Source organism: Helianthus annuus, chromosome 3 (genome assembly GCF_002127325.2).
Source record: "Helianthus annuus cultivar XRQ/B chromosome 3, HanXRQr2.0-SUNRISE, whole genome shotgun sequence".
NCBI classification, from domain to species: domain Eukaryota; kingdom Viridiplantae; phylum Streptophyta; class Magnoliopsida; order Asterales; family Asteraceae; genus Helianthus; species Helianthus annuus.
Window position 1 is genome coordinate 176,085,934 of NC_035435.2, and position 23,853 is coordinate 176,109,786.

Sequence of the window (23,853 nt, forward strand, 5' to 3'; positions counted from 1 at the left end):
ATTATTCATGGCGTGGTGTTTTATCTGGAGACATTGTTCATATCGTGGTGTTTTATCTGGAGACATTGTTCATGGTGTGGTGTTTTATCTGGAGACATTATTCATGCCGTGGTGTTTTATCTGGAGACATTGTTCATGGCGTGGTGTTTTGTCTCCAGATGTTTAAAACACTATGCCATGAACAATGTCACCAGATAAAACACCACGCCATGATTCAAGTCATGGTGTTTTATCTGGAATCCCCAGCAACCTTCTATATAAAACACCATGACCAACATCATAGTCAATTTATCCAGTTGTTTTAAAACACCACGCCATGAATCTGATTATAGATCTATTTATGATAAAATATGAAGAAATTCGTTGATTTTTTGGAGATTGATGACGGTTACCATATAATTCGCTGGTTACCATATAATTCGCTGATATTTGAATTAAATGACAAAATGTACAATTACAAAACTACCCTTTTGAATTAATTAAGAGGATGGACACTTGTCATTCCAGGAATATTTCTTACACTTCTTACAAATTAAGCACTTTGTACAGGATCCTAAACCTATATATATATATATATATTAATAAAAATAATTCGAGCGAAACCGAGCGATCGACGAGCGAGCGGACCTTTGCTCATGCTTGGATTGAATTTGAATCGAACCAATCCGAGCGGCTCATTTACAAACTGAGCGGGAATCGAACGGGCATTTTTTGAGCATTTTTCGAGCGATCGTCGAGCGATCCTTGATTGTCGAGCAGATTAGGCAACCCTATTTGGAGCACCATTTCGAAGCAAGTTTTACATCAATGGACTCGTATCGTCGTTTTGATCAAAAGCCCTAAAAAATCTGTTTGTAATTTGGAAAAAAAGATTAACTCTGTTAAGTTTTTTTAATGGGGGGGCTATTGTAGGAAAAATAGGTGAAAGGTGGGACTGGTGGGGGGAATATTCTGAGGTGGGATTATTAATGGCCAATAATGTATAGGTGAGATTATTACAGGCTAATTTCCCAAGAAAAAAAAAAACAAAATAGGTAAATATAAAATTTTTGAAAACTGTAAAGGAAAAAAAATCAGTAGCGAAACATAAAAAAAAACATAATATTTTTAGTGTTGAACCAGTAAGAAGCTTGAACCATAAAGTGTTGAACCAGTAAGAGGTCTGAACCATAAGTTGTTAAACCAGTAAGAGGTCTGAACCATAAAATGCTAAACCAGTAAGAGGTCTGAACCATTAAAAGCCAATATAATGCTTAACCGTTTAGAGGTCTTAACTATTTAGACTCAGTATAATGCTTAACCATTCAGAGACAACTGTTTAAACCATTCAAACATCTACTAGCGAAACAAACAGTCTGAACCAGGGGCGGACCCACCCATTGGCCAAGGTGGGCGGCCGCACCCCTTGAAAAAAGAAATTTAGTGTATTTTTTGGGCAAAAAACCCGACCGCAACCCTTGAAAATATGGTTGAACACCTCATCCGCACCCCCGAACAAATAATTCCTGAGTCCGCCACTGGTCTGAACTATTAAGTGCTGAACCAGTAAGATGTATGACCCAGGGGCTGTTTTTTACCTCTTAATGAGACTCTTAATAGTTCAGACCTCTTACTGGTTTAGCACTTAATGATTCAGACCGTTTGTTTCGCGAGCAGATGTCTGAATGGTTCAGACATTTGCATCTGAATGGTTAAGCATTATACTAAGGGGCTGTTTGGTAGCCTCTTAATGACCATTCAGATGCTACCTCTTAATGGTTTAAAATCCCTGAATGAATAAGAGGTAACCTCGAGTCTGAATGGTTAAGAGGTAACCTCTGAATGGTAAATCATCACATGTCACATTCTTCTCCCTTCTCATTGGTAAAATTCATAATAGTTCCATTAAGAAGTAGCCTCTTAATGACCATTCAGATGCTACCAAACAGCCCCTAAGTCTGAATGGTTAAGACCTCTAATCTGAATTGGTCAAACATTTAACTCTAAATGGTAAAACATTATACTGGCTCTTAATGGTTTAGACCTCTTACTGATTCAGCACTTAATGGTTCAAACCTCTTATTGGTTCAACACTTAACCATTCTCGGTCCGTGACCCCTGGATGCCGAAGGCGTCCTTGGGGTAATCTCGTAGTTCCTACGGGGTGGCTGCTAAACCCAGCCCCACTCTAAGTAAGTTAAGGGGCTTTGGCTCCAGGCTCCAACTTGATCTTGTGGTAGACTGGCCTCCTAGGGGGCACTTGGCAACTCACTCGTGGGGCATGAAATCCCCAAATTACTAAAGTACTTGCTGCACTTCTTGGGAAAGAGGTCGTCTTGGTATTGGATCCGCTCCATTTGGTACTAAGTTTCCTCCTCCTTTTTTAGTAACAAAATGAATCAGAAGTAGGACCAAACTGAGAGTTAGCAGCATAAACAAAGATGAATGTAAGGAACACCGCCTCAGAAGGTATTTGATCTGTATTTCCATTTCCAATACATCTGAAGGAGTTTCCCTGAAAGCTATGCTATGCCTTTTTACCTCTCCCTGTCGCAGGATCTACGCATATCGAATTCAATAAAGACTTGAATAGATGCCTTCCTTCAAATATAGTTCATCCTGTTGATGGTATTTACTACACTAAGGCTAGATCCGGACTAATCCTAGCCTATTCTTATGAAGGAAGGTAAGCATGAAGCAGGCCTAGATCGTTTGTACAGACAAACTTTGCCCATTTGGTGAACAACTCTGTTGCTACTAAAATGAAACATTTTCCCCTCGAGGGAGTGGTTATTTTCCCGATGAAATTGAGGCTGCTCATATACGCTTACTAAAAGACTGACTTTTATTCATATTCAATTCATTAGGCCAGCGTGAAACTAAGAAAGATAGATGTGCCTAAGGCGTAAGCAAACTGTGCACGCTAAGAGAAGAGGAGAGTTGTTCGCAATGACTACCACAAGAAAGCCGTTGTCAAACAACTGTAACAGCTAAACAAATAACTTGAGCTAAACAAATAACTCCTAAAAAAGGATATGCGTTATGCTAGATGAAAGAGTGAACGTGAAAATTTTGAAATCGTTAAAAATGAAAAGAAAATGAAGCCGTTATGAATATGAAATTGGGCTTGGCATCTTGTAGTAAGTAGTAGTATATCCTTTCTTTTTTATTTGTTTTTAGACCCCCCGGCCGCTGACGTCATCACCCCCTTCGTCGTTTCCATTCCTAACCTAATTTTTTTTCTAAAAAGATCCGCCATTGATCTTTTTCAAGCTCAACTTCCACATTTCACGATCGATCAGTAAGTTTGTGCTTCATCTGCACACACATTCTTCTTCGATGTTTATTTGTAGTAGAATGTATGTATGTATGTATGATTCTGAGTTTCAGTTATCGATTGTTTTATACAACACATTTTACAAGTCAACTTCTTAGAAAATTGCACTTTGGATGATTGATTGATTGATACTTGACTGTTCGATTACGCATGTGCTTTTCTCTTCTTTTCTTTTGAATCATATGTGTTTTGTTTTGGTTATATTGAGATTGAAGAAGACATGATAGAGGCTTTACGGTTTTTCGTCTTTCGGTAAATTTGATATGTAATAGGTATTGAGGTAGTATTCAAGGATATATGAATGTGTATTTTCTCTACTTCAAATTAAAAAGTTTTTGTTGTGTCTTGGGGTCGGTCTAAGTACCTGACTGGTGTTGGAATCCAGTTCAACAAATTGAACTATGGATGTTTGAATCTATTTGTTCAACAACACATAATATGCTTATATCACTACAACATGTATGTGTGTTTGTCTACTTGAATCAACATATCATAAACTTGATTTAAGTGATACATATATGCTTAAATCAAGTTTCTTCCATCAACTCTCTAATCTTATTGTTTTACTTTAATATCACTTAAATCAAGTGTATGATATGTTGTTGATTCAAGTAGACAAACACACATATGTGTTGGAGAGATATAAGCATATATGTGTTCTTGAACATCCACGGTTCAATCTGTAGAAATGGATTCCAACACCAGTCAGGTACTTAGACCCCAAAGATACTACAAGAACCTAAACAGATTTATACATACCCATATGTGTCATTTGTTTTCTATTTTGAAGTAGTATGCAATGGGGATTTTTGTTACTGTACTTGTAGTCACTTGATTTTAGTTACATCTTGGATGATCAGGTTTCTTTCTGTCTCATGTTTGTATGTAATCATTTTGCTTTAACAGATATTCATGGCACACGTATGAGAACTGTTTTTATCTCAATATATAACTAGACTGAGCATAAGTGAGGCTGTAATGGACATTTCATGTCGTTTCCAAAGTCACGGAGGTGAAGTTACTAGTTCTACAGCATTAAAACAGCTGACTGTGCGCTCAAGGTTTGATTATAAAGCACTTAGCAATACACGAGTCGTTTTAAAAGTTGGACGTAGGAAGAAGTTGACGAAATTGATTGCATCTAGTTGCAGTAGTGCTAATTCAGGTAAAGTATTTGGTTGTGAATTGAAGAGTTGTTTGTGGAGATGTAACAAACCGAAATGCAACGTTTGTTTACTTGAGGCGACAAGAGGAGTAAAAGTAACTTGTCTGGGAAACGATTCAATTGCATATATAGATGGAATTGAAAAAGATGTTGAGAGCATTAGTGGAGATAACTCATTAGGGGAAACTGATTTTGGTCCAGAAAAGAAGAACGGTACAAATAACGGGAATGAGGAAGATGAGTTAGAGAACCCGAGTGTAGATGAACTGAGAAAAGTATTGCAAAAGGCACTTAAAGAATTAGAAATTGCGCAACTAAATAGTACCATGTTTGAAGAGAAAGCTCAAAGAATATCAGAATCAGCAATAGCGTTAAAAGATGAAGCTTCAGTTGGTCAAGATAATATCAATTCAGTTTTGCTTTCTATTGAAAAGGTTGAGAATGAAGAGATTGCTGCTAAAGAAGCTATTCAGAGAGCAACAATGGCTCTTTCTTTATCTGAAGCTAGACTTAAAGTGGCTCTTGATTCATTAGAAGCCGCAAAAGAAAGTGAAGAAGAAAACGCGAGTCCAATGGGAGAATTAGAGGAAGCTGTCTTTATTGCTCAGGAAGACATAAGAGAGTGTCGTTTGACATTAGCAAATAGTCAGGGAGCATTGACTGAATTGCAGATCAAGAAAGAGGATTTGCAAAGAGAAGTGGATGTTCTTAAAGATCTTGCAGATAAAGCCCAGATGGATGCTTTGAAAGCTGAGGAAGATGTGGCAAATATAATGCTTTTAGCAGAGGAAGCTGTTGCGATTCAACTCGAGGCGACAAAACGTGTTAATGATGCTGAAATCGCATTGCAGAAAGCTGAAAAAATGCTTTCTGTTTCCCATGTGGATGACTCTGAAGGTGTCAGTGATGAGTCAGCTAGCGAGGATAAGGACATTCAAGGAAATTCAATTGAGATAACTGTTGAAGATAAGGGCGTGATCACTGAGGATGTGCCAGATAGCCTAATGTTTGACGAGTCAAGATTTTCTGATGACAGCGATCAAGAGGATGGAATACCAATAAAAGAGACCGAAATTGATGCAGAAAAAACAAAAAATCAAACAAAAAAGCCAGAAACGCAGAAGGATTTCACCAAAGACAGCTCACCATTAAGTTCACCTAAAACATTATTGAAAAAGTCTTCCCGTTTCTTTTCAGCCTCATTTTTCTCTTCTGCAGAAGATGATACCGAGTTTACCCCAACTTCATTTTTCCAGTGGCTAATCGATTCCGCAAGAACGCAAATGCCTAAGCTGGTGCTTAGCACTTTGCTTGTTGGTGCAGGGTATGCATTTTTGTTTCATGGTTCAGTTATCAGATGGATAAAAAGTGTTAACGAAATAGATGCTTATTGGTTTAATTCATTATTGTTTTTGAAATAATTGGTTCTAAAGTTGTTTTCCATTTATTGCATATACGCGGCAGTTTTGCTTTTTATGCTAAACGAGAGCAGCATATCCATCAACTATTTCGACAACCTGATATTATCACCACCAGTATTGATGAAGTTTCGTCAAATGCTAAACCATTGGTTAAACAAATAAGGAAGTTACCGAAGAGAGTTAAAAAGCTAATTGAGATGCTTCCTCATCAAGAGGTTTGCTGTTTTCTTTCTCTGTCTTTTTTTTTTTTTTAAATTTCAAATTAGGCAGCGAATGCCCTTTATTGATTGCATGTTCAATCTATACAGATTAACGAAGAAGAAGCTTCCCTGTTGGACGTTTTATGGTTATTACTTGCCAGTGTTATCTTTGTGCCTATATTCCAGAAACTTCCTGGAGGTACTAAAATTCTAATGTTTGCAACTATTAGTGGAGACAGACGTTGTTGATTTATCTTTATGATATTATTGTTTACTCATTTCTTTCTATATGCTTTGCCATATGTAAAAAAGTATCAATTAATAGACCGTTTCCCATAAACTTGTTTATCAGCTATTTTGTTTTTGAATCTTGGGAACTTATCTTCAAAGTATAGAGCTTATACAGGTTTTATCATTTCCTAATGGTTGACTTTTTGTGTATTTAGGCAGTCCTGTTCTTGGGTATCTGACAGCTGGCATCTTGATTGGACCATACGGACTTTCAATCATACGTAATGTACATGCTACAAAAGCAATAGCTGAATTTGGAGTTGTTTTCTTACTTTTTAATATTGGCCTTGAGGTTCGTATACATAATAAGTCTAGTTCAAGTTTATCTTTAGTCCTTGCATCTGTATTTGAAGAAAGTGTGCAATCTGTGCAGCTTTCTGTTGAAAGGCTTAGTTCCATGAAGAAATATGTTTTTGGATTAGGTTCTGTTCAGGTAATTGCAAACATATTGTCTGTAATTAATTATTAACAGTCGCACTTAGACACAGTATTTAAATCATTATTGACACAGGTCTTGTCGACAGCTGCCATGGTTGGATTGGTTGTTCACTTTGTCTGTGGACAGCTAGGACCTGCTGCAATTGTCATTGGTAATGGGCTTGCATTATCTTCAACTGCTGTAGTCCTTCAGGTGATAACCGGCAGTGTAATTGAATCTGCGGCAGTTATATTTTCATTATTGTTTGTTTTTCCCTGATTAACAGTTAAATTCATATGAATCTTTCTACTCGTGTAGGTATTGCAGGAACGAGGGGAAAGCACGTCACGCCATGGACGGGCTACATTTTCTGTTTTACTCTTTCAGGTATCTAACCTCAAACATTTCTCTATATTTCATTTATTACCTAATTTAGGTTAACTATTCGTATTACTTTATAATCCTGACTTTTACATTATTACCGTTTCTAACTGTTTATTTGTCCCTTTTTATGCTAGGATATTGCAGTTGTTGTTTTGCTGATTCTTATACCTCTTATTTCACCAAATTCATCAAAAGGAGGGGTATATATTCTTAATAACGCACACCATTTATATGTTCATTTTTTTCCAGAAATCTCTCTATATTTGTTAATGTGGAAGTAAATTGGTAACATGATTACATTTTTTTTCTCAGATTGGGTTCCAGGCAATTGCTGAAGCTCTTGGATTGGCTGCTGTGAAGGCACTTGTAGCTATTAGTGCCATTATAGCTGGAGGACGCTTGGTAAGCTCCTTACATATCTGAAAGTTGTAATTGAATTGAGTAATTAAAAAAAAAACATAGGGTCAAAATCAACAATTGGTAGAATTTTTTATACATTTTTTTGGTAGTCGTTACTTGTTAGCTTATTTTCACTCTTGCTACATGCAGTTGCTTCGTCCAATTTACAAACAAATTGCGGAGATGCAAAATGCTGAGATATTTTCAGCAAACACTCTCTTAGTTATCCTGGGAACCAGTCTCCTTACTGCTAGGGTAAATAGATTATGCTATTTTTATGTATAAGAAGATCTTCTGCCATTGATATCTCTTTTTTGGTTCATGATAATTGAACCAGGCTGGCCTTTCCATGGCACTAGGAGCATTTTTGGCTGGTTTGCTACTTGCAGAAACCGAATTCTCATTGCAGGTTGAATCAGATATTGCTCCTTATCGTGGCCTTTTATTGGGCCTCTTTTTCATGACAGTAAGCTTTCTAACCTTCTGACAATCAAATGCCTTGTTTAGGGTCTTAGATACCAACAGCATTAACTGTTTTTTCAGGTTGGGATGTCTATTGATCCAAAACTTCTTGTATCAAATTTTCCTGTTATTTTGGGGTCGTTAGGGCTTTTAATTGCTGGGAAGACCATACTTGTGGCTTTAGTTGGTAGGCTTTTTGGTGTCTCACTAATATCTGCAATTAGAGTTGGTCTTCTGCTTGCACCTGGTGGAGAATTTGCATTTGTGGCCTTTGGTGAAGCTGTCAATCAGGTTAACTAATTTGGTTAATAACCTAATATTATTATTATTATTATTATTATTTTTTTTTTTTGTAACTTTGAATTCCTGCTGTTTTCAGGGTATTATGACTTCTCAGATGTCTTCTTTGCTGTTTCTTGTGGTTGGTATTTCAATGGCTATCACACCATGGTTAGCTGCTGGAGGCCAGTTAATAGCATCTCGCTTTGAACAACAAGATGTTCGTAGCTTATTACCTGTAGAGAGCGAGGTAATATGACTAAAGTAATTGAAATTGCTATGACGTGATTTTGACACTTACATAGATCAAATGGCTTATTCTTTGTACTTTGCTGTATCCTATTTTTCAGACAGATGATTTGCAGGATCATATCATTATATGTGGTTTTGGACGTGTTGGCCAGGTATATCACAATCTTTAATGGTGTTTATACAATGGACAATGTTTAATGTGGCAGACGTGATCATTATTTTATTATTATTTCTTAAATTTCTGGTTCTTTCAGATCATTGCCCAGCTTCTTTCTGAGAGACTAATTCCATTTGTTGCTCTTGATGTGAGGAGGTATGAAGTTTTAATATAATCTATTTGTATATAATTTTTGTTATCACTAGTTTTTGCGTCAATAGATAATAATAATAACATTAAATAAGAAGAACTCCTCCCACTTTATGGAACCAAAGTTCAATTAGAAATGCTCAAATAAGAGAAAGTTGACGAGAGAGTAAGCATGTGTATGGGAGAATTAGATTAACCAACCAAAAGAGAAAAGAAAGGGATATTGTTATCTTACGATGAGTAGGTTAAAGGTTTTACCACTTTTGAAGTATATATGTTCAAAGTTGACATCTAAATTGTTTATAATATCAGTGACCGAGTAGCAGTTGGACGTGCACTTGACCTTCCTGTATATTTTGGGGATGCTGGTAGTCGAGAGGTGAAGTTAATTTCTGTACTTACAACTGAAAACCACATGATGTGGAATCACTCTGACGTTATTTAACTTCTAGGTGTTGCATAAGATTGGGGCGGAAAGAGCTTGTGCTGCAGCAATCACTCTAGATACACCTGGTGCAAATTATAGAACCGTTTGGGCTCTCAGCAAGTATTTCCCAAACGTAAAGACTTTTGTACGTGCTCATGATGTTGATCATGGACTCAATCTGGAGAAGGCTGGTGCAACAGCGGTATGTTCTCTTACTATTCATGCCCCTGTATGTCAAATGGATAACATAAATTAAAAGTTAACAGGTCAAATCGGTTGAACGGGCTGAAAGTCATCCGCAGTGTATTCAAATGTATAAAAACCTCCTGAACGGTTTTTTTAAAACAGATTAAGAGTACTCATGTAATATCATGGTTTTCGTAATCATATTTATTTATTTTCAATTTTAGAAATGGATAAAGGAAGTGTTTTAATCCGAACCATTTGATCCACACCTAATAATGTCATGCTTTCTACCTTTAACAAACTCCGTATCTTGCTTTCTTTAATAATTGCATCATATTGACCTTGAGTAAAAAAACAATGCAGGTTGTGCCTGAGACATTAGAACCCAGTCTACAGTTAGCATCTGCTGTTCTTGCACAAGTAAGTGATATCTTTTTTCATGCCGTTCACTTCGTTTAATAGCAAATAGCTAATTGCATATAAGTCTTTTGATTTTTCGTATCCTACTTTTGTTTGATAGGCTAAATTACCAATGTCGGAGATAGCAGCCACAATCAACGAGTTCAGATCCCGTCACCTTTCAGAACTAACCGAGGTATACACTCTTCACAGCTTCGTTAAATATTGTAATTAATATGTTCAACCCACACATAAACGTTGCATTTTGCAGTTGTGTGAAACTAGCGGTAGCTCTCTAGGGTACGGGTTTTCTCGCATTGTAGTCAAACCTAAAAGTCAGCCTTCAGAGTCAACAGATGACAGCCAAGTCAGTGAAGGAACACTTGCATCATAAAAGATGCTGAAAACTAAATAAATCTGAGAAGACCAAAAATTTGTAGGGTTTGCCCCCAGATAGATACGAACTGTACAGGTAAAGATTTTGGGATGCATGATGCGACTTTTTATTTTGACCTTTTGAGAAGACCAGCCCAGATTTTTAGGGTTGACTCTGCTTTCCTTTTAATCTTTAAACGGTTTATGACAATTCGACTGCTCTTTTGGGGGATCAATCTTTCTGAAAAACGAAGTCACATATGAAAATGATGCTTAATTGAAATTTTGGTTACTTAAGTTTTCCTACTTAGTGATGGTTTGAAGTATGCGCATTCCATAAAATTTGTGTTTATTCTTTTAATGAAATGCAACTTGCATCACATTTTATCAACCCTGAGCCTGATTATAGAATTTCAATATCATCAAACCGCTTTTAATCTAAAATGCATATTCAGACAACTTCAATTTGTTACTCTGATTTAAACAGCAATATACTGAATTACAAGACAATGAAGTCAAAATCAAAGTCAAATTTAAACATTAGTCTTCATTCATACAATATATATACCTTAACTTTAGTTACTAAAAAATGAGCTTCTAAGAAGCTCATAATATTGTTTTAGCCTGGGAAATCAAAAAACAACTGCAGTGCAGTATCAGATGAATCTTCAACATCACTTGAGCTTGATGAGTGTGTGAATCCAGCATAAAAGTCTATGCTTTTGTAGTCGGGATTGGCAGACGAAAGTTGGGGTTCTGGTTTAAACAAGCCATGTTAGTATTGCTAAGAAAAAATTCCAACTTCAGAATGCCAAATACGTAAAAAATGGCCAGTGTTTGTTTTCTTGTTAGGCGGGTGGTAGGGGTGTTGAAAACTCCATGAAGAGCCGTGCTTCAGCCTCAAGCCTGGCCCTCTTGCATATATCACTTAAAAGGGGTTTATTTGCTGAGAGCAGCGATAGATGAAGAAATAGGGAAGGCACAACGATCAGCAATGGAAGGTGTAGCTCTAAGAGAGTATGTCTTAGCGACCGGAGAATTCACCATCTCTATATATATCTTGATTTGCCTATTTTTTGTGTGTCGGGTTCAGGTAGTGGCACAAATTGCAGCCGATGTTGGCATGATTATTAAAAAGTGTTGATGAAGCAAGCACACACATGCATGGCATCTAACAGAGGGTTAACACTTAACAGCAGTCCGTCCATAAAGTATGCTTTTATTATTATTATCAGACATCAGTCAATGAACCACTCCTAAGCAGCAGGAGCCTTAAAGGAGGAATCTTTGAGTTGAGAGCTTCAAATTTTGGTTTGCATTTATCAGCAGCATCTCCTCCTTTGTTTTCTTTCAGGCATTTCTTCCTTGAGGCTCTTCTTCACTTTCTGCAACGTTGGTATATTGTTAGTACCATTTATCTCTCTGGGAATCCCGTTCAGCATCAACGCACAAAACATATTGAACTCGACATCCATTTCCTACGTGAGCAAGTCCAACGGGGTAATATTCGCGTTCTTCACGTTCCATCTCGTTACCAGATCGCTGACACTTTTACGAAAGGACTTCCACGTGTACTTTGAAGATTTTCGCTCCAGTCTCAGCCTCCCGCTTCGACTGCGGGGGTTTAATAACGTGTATAGGGATTGTAATTCAAGTATATAAGTTGGATGAATGAGAGAGGAGGATCAAGGATCCAATTACATTTGTTATACCTTTCAAAATCCTATTATTGGATAGAGTATTGGATAATAATCAATCATACATGAGTCAATGAAGCAGCCTTAATTAAAGGAGGCGGCTTTGGAAAGGACTTGAGAGCTTCCATTTATCATCATCATCATCATCATCATCATCATCTCCTTTGTTTTCATTTCTTCACTTTCTCAGATCCACCATCCATTCTTTATAATAATCAGGGCATATATCAAGAATGTTTAGGAGGCATAGGTGAATTAAACAATTTGTGATCTCCAACTCCAACCGGAACTCTCAACTTGATTATTATTATTATTAGCATAAACACAAAAGATAAACATGATTACAATTAGAATAAACTGAATCTTGATAAGTTACTCTAAATCGTTGTCTGAACTCGGGGTGTAAAAGAACAGACAATTGTGTTGTGTATGTCAATGGAATATGCAAGTTTCAACAGCTGCCTATTGTGACAGTGGAGGGTTTGTCTTTTTACCTAATAACAAGCATCTTTCACTCATAATAGACCATTCAAGTGCTACTTCCAACTTTCAATGTCGATGTTGATCATTGTGGGAATGAGCAAGACTACTACTGTAAAACTCAAATCCTTTTCAACCACACAATTAGATAATTGTTATTTATTAAAGTTAAAACCAAGACGCATACTTAACATTCAGCTAAAAACAATTTTGTTTTTCATACACCCAACAATTCTACTCTCAAATCTACACCGTTGTCCACCAAGCCACATAAGAGTGACGATAATATAATAAGGGATAACAATGCAAACCCTATGTTATAAATTAACACTCATGCCACATAATAGAATTTGGTGTCGATTAGCAAGTACCTGGTCATCCTCTCCGGCCTGCAAAATCACTAACTTACACAAAAAGATAATCTCTACTAAAGGCGAGTCAGATGCCAAAACATTCCCTTCGAACATGCCAGATTTTAGTTGTAGCAACACATACCATCTGTGTAAATTATGTCGTGAAACACAACACTTTAGTTAACAATTTATGACATGTAATAACATGCATCTACTTTTTCATGTAAAAAACAATCTAGAGCAAAAACAGTCGAATACAAAACATCACATGATATATAAGTTTATTGCTCTAGATTTTAACCTCACGAGCAACAAAATATAATACACTGTGAGAGAGAGCTTGGGGTAAATAAACATTGTCAAGCTCAAGAATCCAAAAAGACCCAACAAAACGGACTTCTTTTGAACCCCCCCCCCCTCTTTTTCCTCTTCGACATACTTTTGCACTGGTTGGTGAAAACCAAGCCATATCCCTATATACAACAAAACTCCGAATGACACGATTCAGGACTGGGCCACTATCATCCAACAGGTTGGTTGGCCGTCACGCCAGGTGTGAGCCAAAAGGAATACATTTGGATAGATCCACATGCCCTCAAAAAGAATGTAATCAACCCCGTAAACTGTTCATTGCAGGTTAGGAGACTGGCCCTGACCCCCAAATGGTAACTTTACAAGTTAACAATCGATTACCTGAACCAGGGTTTGACTTTGAATCTGACCTTTGGAAAGTTATAATCAGCTATCATCATCTATGGCGCCAATATAAGTCAGATCCATCCTCCTAACCCTAACCGCGCCCTTTAGCCAGCTTGATGCCTTGAGATTAGCATGATCGTTTCCTGCAATTGCATCTGCGTTTATGGAAGATGGGCCGGATCCTGCTCCATCCTCTAAAAGGTTCCACGGGTCAATCTCTACATCTGACTCAGGTTGAGGCTTTGTGGCCTTTCCTGGCCCATTTGAGGTAGCCCTTGATGAAGAGACTTTATTATTTCTAAAACTTCCAGGATGTGATACACTTGGTTGAAGAAATCCTAGGACAGAAAGCGGGACATTGGGTGGTTGGCAAGATATTGAAAATTTTGAAGAGGAGATAGCAGCATATGGCATGGCTGTCTGAATCCGCCATCTGACTGCATCTGGTAGTTGCATCCCATCCAACTCATTCTGTATATATATATTTAAGATGATACAAGTACGCAAAATAAGATCATTCTGGTCCCAAAATAAAGGCCACTGTTATCCATATTTTTCATTTACAAGATGCATACCTGTAAGCTTTCTGCAACTTCATGATCAAAGAGAGCGGAGTCCCTAGAACCGTCAGGGGTAGACTTTGGCCTGAGCCAACAGGGATCCGAGGTGCTCCATAGCGCATGCAACACCATTAATAAACGATCAAAAAGACTTTCACCCAAATCAACGGTAGCACAAGTAGGGTTAGAAAGATCTGCATCCTCATGAATAACCCTACTCCCAAGAAGCCGAAGGACTACCCGAACAAGCGTGTGCCTCATGCTACGAGAAGATGGCTCCCTAACACACCAGTTGCAAACTATGTAAGTAACAAATCTAACTAAATAAACTTTATTTTTTATGTTGCTTAAGTGCAATAAATTGCCATTAAAGATTTCTGCATACTTACCCGTCAGCACAGATTACAGGGAGCAACCTTAGGAGTAGCTGTAAACGCAATGACATCGAAGCCCGCAACGCTGATGGGGACGGCAGCATCATTTCAACAGGCCCCACAGGACGTCGGACTAATCCAGGACTACCTCCTCTCAAACCCTTACGGGTATTCACTTTACTCACAGAACCTTCAATTCCAGAAGAAACGGGTTTATTAACTCCATGAGTAACATTACTTATCTGTTGTTCAATTTCATGCATCTGCTTGATTAAATCACTAGCAAAAGTAACGCGAGAATCATCAGAGCTTTGGTCAATGCACGGAAGAAGTAACTCCACTAAAGCTTTCTCCGTCACGTGTTGTTGACTGACTATAAATGCTTCGACATCTGAAACTGGACTAAATGTTCTAGAAGAATGCGGTTTAATTCCGTCATCAATCACCTCCCCTTCTTCAACAGAGACCGTCTCAAATTTTCTCTTATTTCCTTTTTTTATGGGTCCGCCGCACCCATCTGATGCTGTCTTACACCAACCCCAGGGTTTTGAAAATTGGATCTTAGGTGACAAACCCTTACTCTCGGCTATGTTGATTAACCGTTGCCGGATAGACTTTCGACCAAAAAGAACATCGTGACCTCTTAGAAACCATTTTGCTTGCAGAAGTACTTCGTCTTCTAGTGACCTCCCTAGTAGATGTACCACCTCTGAGAAAAGGGGAGCAGCATCAGGTCGGACCAGAAGCCGGGTCAACACCATCTGGATGAAATTATTTTCATTCTCGGAAGCCCCAATATTTTCATTATTTGAGCTTAATGCTTCTACGAATGAAGTGTCACGGCCATCTACTTTTTCAGTCAGGGCTTGTTCGTTTAATAACAACCTGAGCTCGACCCATTGCCAATGAAATTTAGCAGGCTGCAAGGTGTCAAGAATATGAACAAGCTTATCAAGAAGCTTCATCTCGTTCCGATTGCCATCATTATATGACATAATTTCTGTTGGCAACTGACAATCGATAATGGCATTCAAAAATATCCGGGCTCGTAGAGGGACAAAAGCAGTCATTTTCAAATGCAAATCGGGCCCACTCTGATCCAGCATTGTGGCAAACTCAAAATCAGTTCTATCGGCAGCTATGAGATCGTATAAAGTAGCACTTTCTCTTAGACATACGTCACGGAAAGGCAAATGCTTAATGGCATCATTGACAGCCGATGTTAAAGATTGAAACAACTGAGAAATGTTATCACGGGCCATAACGTTTGAATTGAGTATGAACCGTTTCCATACCAAAAAACCAAAAATAGCAAAAGCAGGTGGAAAAACAAGGTTGACAGGAAGCATTCGCTGGATTCTTGATAATGCCACAATAGAAGATTCACCCAAAAGCTCGACTATAAAACCATCCGAAACAGTCCTGCAGTTACCGATAAGAACCCTAAACCAATGAACCGAAACTTCAACCAAATAATCAGTTTTTAAATCGCCTATAGACCGTACATTACCATTTGAGTTAGAGCGTGTACTCTTTACAAACTGAATCACATTTATCCCGTCTTTTAATCTGAAAACCGTAACCAGTCTTTCAAGGCTAGCAATACCCTGAAGAACAGCTTCTATAACAAGTGCAGAGATTGCACCTGTTGTTTTAGCAGCTTTTGAAAACGTTGGGTTTTCATTAGACATTGAATCGGGAGAAAGTTGTAATTGACCACGAGAAGCTTTTGGAGGAGAAAAAACTTGAATTAGGGCAGAAGAAGCTTCGGTTGCAAGAGCGATTTCAAAGACCCGGCTTTGGCGTTCCCCGAGGGCATCTTTTAGTAGTGACAAACATATAAGATGAACCCGTAACATGTGTTTCGCGAATGACAATGAAAGTGGAGTTATTTCGGTAATTTTAGCAATCACCTGCCCCACATTAGTGACAATCGCGGAAACAGCAAAGGCAACTAAAGTTGGGTCACCTTCTTGGGCTGCACCGCCCGTTTGTCTCATGCAATCCAATAACCCTTTTACAACTTGTTGGGCTATTGGGTACCCATCATTGGGGATTTCGATACTTGGTTTTTTACTAAAAGGCTTCTTTTCTTGACCATAAAAGACAGGAATTGCTTCATCTATAAGTCGTTGGACCGTATCCCGCATACTTAAACCGACCCTTGAAATACGAACACCGCTTATTTTTTTAAGTAAAAAATCATCAAAATCTTGGACTCCTGCAGGAACGCCAAGTGGGAAACCAAACTCTCCATCTGATGATCTACCAGATTCAAGTTCCATAATGAGTCTTTTATCAGATGTTGTTTTGAAGTTTTTTATCCAGTCAGCAACACTCGCTACGTTGCCATATTTCTTTAACATCTGACGGGCAAAGAATAAAGCTGCTGACCCAGAAACCCGTCCATTGGAGGTCAAAACTACAGAAGCACGATGCATCATAGCGGATAATGTTTCGGGAATAAGATTAGCTACAGCAAGTATGTTCTCATACCTGAACAGAAAAGGTTTAATTTCAAGAATCTTTATATGAAAGAAAATATTAAGCCACAAAAAGTTTAACGAGAGAAAACCTTTTGAGAGATGACAAAATAAGATTCTCTCCAACCGCACACTGTTGGTTTTCAACATTTCGTGGTACATTTATAACATTTCTTCCACCATGAACTGCGGGAATTGGGTTGACGGGAACTTTAGACAACAACCAAACTAACAATCGGGCTGCAGAAACTAAATCGTCACAAACATCCATCAAGTACAAGATGTTAGATAATTCATCTTCACCAAGCTTCCATTTTCCAGCCTTGTCAAGAAGCTGCCTAACCATACCCATCAACCACACCACAAGAACCCGTTTCTCATCTAACGGTGCCCGTTTCATCCTTTTCCTGATAGAAGAAACATCCGAATGAACGGTTCTGATTGAATCGATTGCTTTTGGAACATCATTATCGTTCCCATGGTGGGGACAGTTTACTCTACTATCACACACATGGCTAGTGGATGCACCCTGGCTACCCTCAATTCTAGAAGCGGCTAGCTGAGCCAGACTCGAAGTCTTACGAACAATTTTTTGTCTGCCTCTTGTGGCTTGTTTAACTTGTTTGACTGGTGGCTCAGCTGCTCTAAAAGACTCCATTGACTTTAGGGTAAGACCCTTTTTAACCCACCAAATGTCCTCGTCATCAGAACTTTTTTCTTCTACTTTTTGTCTTTTAGCTCGTCTGCATTCTTCACATCCAGGTGTTCCATCACTGGTAACTGTTGACCTGCTGACCCGTTTAGACTCATCAACATTGTTCCCCATGGTAGGTGTAGAATGGGAATTTGGGAAACGAAGCAGGATCGCAATAGAATCCATTAGTTCTTGAATCTTTCTATTGACATTTTTATTCGATAGCAAATCAGATGCATGTGATGATGACATCTTCCATTGATCCTTTCCTAACTTTTGATGGTCTTTCCGCTTATTTGAACCCGTGACATTTTTTGGGTGGTCAACAAGTTCACGAAGCAAGAGACGGCGTTCATTTGAGTATATATGCATGGCTTCAGTTACAAGAGATATTTCGGCAATTTGTGCTTCTTGGAGTGCATCTTGAATATATGTAGCAGGAAGATTCTTCAGAAGATTATAATGTCTCCTCTTTCGGTTAAAGTCAACAGTGTCATTCCAACCCGTGATTCCACTCACAATAAGCTCCCTCACATACGCTTGAGGATAAAATATTCCAGAACGAATGAGTTTATTTACGAGTAATTCAACACGCTTAAAACCTTCTCCATTTTGGGCTTGGTGTTGATCAAGCCAGCACACAACAATGTCATGTAATGGGCCTGGGCTCTGGAAAATATGTGACAAATCTTTGACTTTTCCAACCCCGACTTTCGACTTGCTTGAACTTCGCATGTTTTTCATTTTCATCTCTAAAAGCCGAGCAGCAATATATATCTGAGAAAAGTCTCGTTTCCCACTGAATTTAACACTACGAGGCAGGCCTGTTCGAAAATTGCGAAAATCACACGTGGCCCATTCGCAAATAAAAAACACCGAACACACAAATGAAGACTCGATTGCGTCGATCCATTTAAGTGTTGACCTTAAATGTGGGCTGACATCAGCAATCCATCTTTTATCAACAGTTTGATCATAGAAATCCTCAAACATGCACTTGTAAGCAATGGTAATATCTCCATGAATAAGAGCTTTATCTAATTCATTCACGGCTTTAGCCACATTACTACCCAAGTGACATGGTTTTGCGGCCCTTGAAAGATTAAATGTGCATTTCTGAATTGAAGAAACAACCGAATTTATAAACAATTGTTGCTGCCCATTATTCCCGCCTTCCACAGTTGCCCGCGTAATTAAACTAGCATCATTTGAAACCACACAAGATGGAAGTGGAAAGCAATTAAGGGAAACAAAAGTATCAGGAACTGCAAGTATTAAATATCGAAGAATTTCAACCAAAGCGGAAATGGTATATGCCCTTCTAGAGTTATCCACAAGATCTGAGCCACCTGGAGATGGGTCTTGAATAAACCGAACAGCTACCCCCACAAGGGTACGGACGTAATATTGAGATAAAACGATAGTTTCTATAACACCATATATGATAGGCAACAGCAACTGCAATATCTCAAGCAATTCCTTCTCCTGCAAAAAAGGATACTTTATAAGAAGAATGGAATCGAAAGATCAAATATGTGAAAGCTGAGATTGAGAAAGAGTACCTGCAACTGATTAAGAAGCCAATCAATTATTAAAGAAGGGAGAAGCAACCCTTCTGCATAGTGCCACTGTATGATTCGAACCACATACCACCATTTAAAATGTAAAGATGGCTCCTCAGGGTCATTCATGTGCCCACCATAAGCAAACTGAGGTGATCTGTCCTTAACACGGAGGGTAGAATTGGAATTATTTTTAGATACAAATTCATCCAAAAGACATTGCAAATACTCAAGAACATCCTTCGTCCACTGGTCTGAGCAGGAAAACCGAGTTTTATCAGAAGACCCGGGTCGAACCTGTAAAATAAAATCATGATCTGCTATATTCCAATAATAGCTGCCAAAATAATGACCCTATCGGTACCTGATTGAGATATGTAACTTTGATAAACCAAGTTGCCCTTAATAGTGGTACATTGTTTCTAATAAGAACTTCCAAAAGTGATTTCTTTCTATATCCATGAGGAACATGATCTGCTAAGGACCGTAAACGTTTATGCTGCTGAGACAAACCCTGTAAATAAGGCCCAAAGTATCAAACAAGTAGATCTAATGTCATAGATAAAGATAAAATGTCAAGTAACAAATATCAAAAATGAAAGAAAAAAAGATGATTATATACTTCGAGAAAACACTGCATATTGAAACTTGAAAACAAACCTCGATCCATTTCTTCCGAAAATCTTCACCACTGGCCTTCTGTTCTGGAAAGACACCGGGCTTACTCAATAAATTACCAGTTAGAGGGACTCCATAAACTTGACCAGCCTGTAACACATACACTTACAGATTTAAGCCCTCGACTTAACATTATCTATATATATGTATGTATGAATGTATGTATGTATGTACATATATATAAACTGAGTAATCACATTACTCGGTCAATGTATAGATCCAAGGTTATGCAGTATATACCAAGGATAAAAGCATAACGAATAATACCTTTCGCTTTTTGGCACGAGATTCATTGATTGCTCGGTGATATTTTCTGATTGCCTATAGAATATTGTAATGTCTGGTCAGAATAATGTGATAACAATGCTCCAGCTGAACAGCATCACAATTATAAAAGATTTACCTCCTTGCACTTTAGAATAATAGGTTTGGTGAAAGTTGAAATCTGTGATAACGATATCTCTCGGGACTCCTGCAAAAGAAAGGTTAATAATATTTAACTGGAAGCATGCGCTGTTGCTGAAGAGCCGTATATACAATTTTGAAGGCATACCTCAAGCCCCTCTACTGTCTGTCTGTATCCACCAAGCACATAGTCCTTTGTAAGTGTCTCCTCAGGGCAATTTGTAGTTGGAGGGTTAAAATCGGGAGGAAGGAGCCTGACAGTTGGAAAAAAAAAATTGCTTTTAATATAAAAAAATACAATTCATTCAAAAAAAGAAAGAATACGGAAATTACCTTGAATTCAGGGAATCTTTCTCACACCTTAATTTGTATGGCGCAAGTTGTGAAGAGCGACTAGAAAACAAAAAAAAAACATAAAACAGAAACAATGTATTAAGTCACTTCTTGCCATAGGAATTGTCAAATGACATACAAAAAGATGTGTGAAAAATATATATACTACAGAAGATACATTTTAATAGATATCGCATGTATGTTGAGATGAAAATAAGATGAGAATACCGATTTAGTTGAATGTTAGCTAAAGGTGCAGATGACTCAGCTCGGGAAGTATCCCTGCCTAATGAGCCACCAACCGCACTGTTATTGACTGCACTAGTGCAGTTGGTAGCATGATACCTTTGCATTTCTCCAAACTATGGTCCGCATACTGTCTCCCACATTGAATCACTGCAATTACCATGTTATTTAACCTGCATTAGATACTGCAGACTGTTGTCTCTATATAATTATTATGGCCAAATCAAATTAAGTATCATCATAATATACAACTATCTTCAGAAGCAACAACATGTGTTTACTCGTTAGCTAACACATAACCACAGTATGACTTACTTGCAGTATAACAAGCATACCCATATAACACAACTAAACTTTGAATTGTAAAATGGAAGGTTAATTTTTTATATAAGTGATGAATCTGTTCGAATTACTAAGATAAATCGGTATTTAGTGCGCCTGGAGAGCTAAAGCAAGCGCCTAGAAACTAGAAGCGCAATAAATGGGCCTCGCCTGGAAAATGGGCCTAGGCGCATGAAGTGAGGGCATTTAATAACTATGCTTGAACACCTATAACGCTCGTTTAACAACTTAGTTCCATTACCTTTTAATGCATATCGCAATAAAAAGCATACAATACTTAAGTGCATAACTCAGGTAAGGGAATACAGTGCTCTAACACTATAAGTCAAATTCCAAATTATGTTTCCTGAACAAAGTGGACTTAAAATATCACATCCTGCTAAAAATTCATCTTCATACTGAAACATAAAGAAAAGCAGAAAATGAAAAATAGGAAGAAGGAAATAAAAGTCTACAACCTTAGTGGGAAGTATAACATCTAAAAGTTAAGAATCCCGACACGAGAAAATTATTTTTTTAAGCCTGCAATGGATCCAAGCTGTGATCAGAAACCTGAGGGCATGGGTTTAACTTAACGTGAAGCATAAACCCAAGGAATGCTGATCAAACAGTGTAAAATGTAAATGCATAATTAGGTTTTCAGATCTTGAGTACAAAAGTTGATAAATTTAACAAAGAACCGATGAGTATAATAATAAGCAAGGTTTGACATTTTAAAACGAAACCTACACACAATATGTACATATTCTGTAAACAAAGTTTGAACTTATTAGTCACAAGAAACATTAATTGAATGATCTTCATGTAAAAAAAGATTCACTCAGTTTATCAAAATATACAACATCACATTGAAAACGGATGAAATCAGAACATACCTTAAAAATCAAGCAAAAGCTTTGCAAAATAAACCCTAAATCAAGTTCAAACATGCGAAACTCAGTTCTTGTTGGAAACTAGGGTTTCTGAGTGAAACTAGGGTTTTGAAGCACAAGAAGAAGAAGAAGAAGAAGAAGAAGAAGAAGAAGAAATCAACAAGGCTAAAGTGCTCGATAATCCAATTAAAATGTGTTCGAAGAGATTGGGGATTTGAATTTTGCGAAACACGAATCATGTGTATATAGATATAGATAGATACAGAGAGAGAGAGAGAGATTGGGGATTTTGACCCCTTTTTCTATTTTTGTTGTGAAGATGACGACGACCAAACCAGAGGGGCCAAAACAGTAAAGTTCATATACATGAGGGGTGACTTGAGAAACGTTCTAGTAAAACGGTGAATTTTACTAAAAGGTCCTTATTGGGTGGTTTGTGGAGGATATATTTGTCATTTTGTATCTTTGGTGTATCTTGACTTTTAGGAGTCATCAAGCCCAAGGATGGTTAAACCAATGCCTAAAAACTAATAAATGCAATTTGTGTATGGAAAAAACGAAGATAGGATTATTTTTAATAACAACTAGTATTAAAAAAAAACTAGTATTAAAAGGGTTTGAAATTTTGACGTCTAATGATTCTTTGTTAGAAGCAGATGATTATAAGATTATTTTTAATAATAACTAGTATTAAGGTTTTCGCGTTTCGACAGCGATATAAAATTGTAAAAAAGAGTAATGCTAAAATATTGTATTGAATCTATATGTTGGAAGGGGCATTGAACCCGCGCTTTGTGACCGGACTATTAAACCGAAAAAAAATATACGTAAAAATGTTTAACCACGCACGTCTGTTGCGGCGTGATAATACGTAAAAATTAGACCGAAACGTAAAACATAGAAAATAATAACTAAGTTGACTTAGGATCTATGCGTTGCAATCGGTGGGTGCTACGTGGCACCCACTAATGTAAGTTTTTTTTTTGTTTTTTCCCAATCGCGCATTAGTATATATACACGTGGAAACAAATTGTAACACAAATAATGAAAGTGGTGTGGTGGAAAAAAAATGTAGGTTTTAGACCATTGGTAAATTAGAATTGTCTAACTATAGAATTGTCTAACTAGAACACCAAACTTTAATCATTTATATTATTACCCGTAAACTTTAAAACTTGCTATATAGTTGTCAAGATTTAGCAAGTACTACCCTTAAACATTAAAACTTACTATATAGTTGTTAAGATTTATAAAATCTTTGTTTTTCTGTTTTCTCTTTGGTTTTTAACATTGTTCAAACCTAAAAAAGGTTTTGATGTGCCGTAATGGACCGAAACGGTAACTAAAAATGCAAAGATTTTAGTTTTTTTTTTTTTTTTTTTTTTGCAAAACGATGGTAGTGTTTTGTTTCACTACTAGAAAATACACATTTCTTGACGCACATTGTGCGTCATTAAACGGTAATTATGACACACAAAATAGTGTTGTTGATTGAGGAGTCATAAAATTAACATGACATGCATTTGTGTGTCATGTTAGGGGTAAGCAAGTTTAGGTCCGGACCGAAAATAACCGAGAACCGAACCGAAAATATACCCAACCTGACCCGAACCCAAGTACCTAGGTATTTAGATAGGTTCCAATTTTTCATATAAAATAGGGTCGGGTCGGGTCGGTTCTCGGTTCTTTTCATGGTGAAACCCGACTTGGACCTATGACCGGAACCGACCCTATGTTTAGGGTAGTGAATCGGTTCTGTATTATATGTTTGATCGGTTCTCGGGTCGGGTCGGG

The 23,853-nt window shown here is 37.6% G+C and overlaps 2 protein-coding genes across 3 annotated transcripts; one reads left to right on the forward strand and one right to left on the reverse strand.

Annotated features, from left to right (window-relative positions):
- Nucleotides 1–3,121: 3,121 nt before the first annotated feature.
- Nucleotides 3,122–10,578, forward strand: LOC110931061 (K(+) efflux antiporter 2, chloroplastic). Its single transcript, XM_022174456.2, has 21 exons — nt 3,122–3,280; nt 4,223–5,805; nt 5,946–6,117; nt 6,211–6,301; nt 6,549–6,685; nt 6,767–6,826; nt 6,905–7,024; nt 7,130–7,198; nt 7,330–7,395; nt 7,508–7,597; nt 7,745–7,849; nt 7,932–8,060; nt 8,138–8,347; nt 8,436–8,585; nt 8,686–8,739; nt 8,842–8,900; nt 9,207–9,273; nt 9,347–9,523; nt 9,871–9,927; nt 10,028–10,102; nt 10,178–10,578. The coding sequence occupies exons 2-21, from the start codon at nt 4,295–4,297 to the stop codon at nt 10,298–10,300; spliced, it is 3,522 nt and encodes a 1,173-aa protein (XP_022030148.1). The 5' UTR covers nt 3,122–3,280; nt 4,223–4,294; the 3' UTR covers nt 10,301–10,578.
- A 2,448-nt stretch (nt 10,579–13,026) lies between these two features.
- LOC110931060 (mediator of RNA polymerase II transcription subunit 12) lies at nt 13,027–22,344 on the reverse strand. 2 transcript variants are annotated; one of them, XM_022174454.2, is made up of 13 exons: nt 22,063–22,344; nt 20,828–20,995; nt 20,600–20,659; nt 20,415–20,520; nt 20,265–20,333; nt 20,129–20,182; nt 19,844–19,951; nt 19,548–19,697; nt 19,184–19,480; nt 17,020–19,106; nt 14,460–16,940; nt 14,086–14,350; nt 13,027–13,981 (listed from the first exon to the last, which is right to left on the reverse strand). In XM_022174454.2, exons 2-13 carry the CDS (start codon nt 20,950–20,952, stop codon nt 13,550–13,552), a joined length of 6,234 nt encoding a protein of 2,077 aa, XP_022030146.1. In that variant the 5' UTR covers nt 20,953–20,995; nt 22,063–22,344; the 3' UTR covers nt 13,027–13,549. The 2 variants fall into 2 exon arrangements, with proteins under 2 accessions (XP_022030146.1, XP_035843710.1); XM_035987817.1 differs by having other exon boundaries at nt 20,828–21,018.
- Between the last annotated feature and the right edge of the window lie 1,509 nt (nt 22,345–23,853).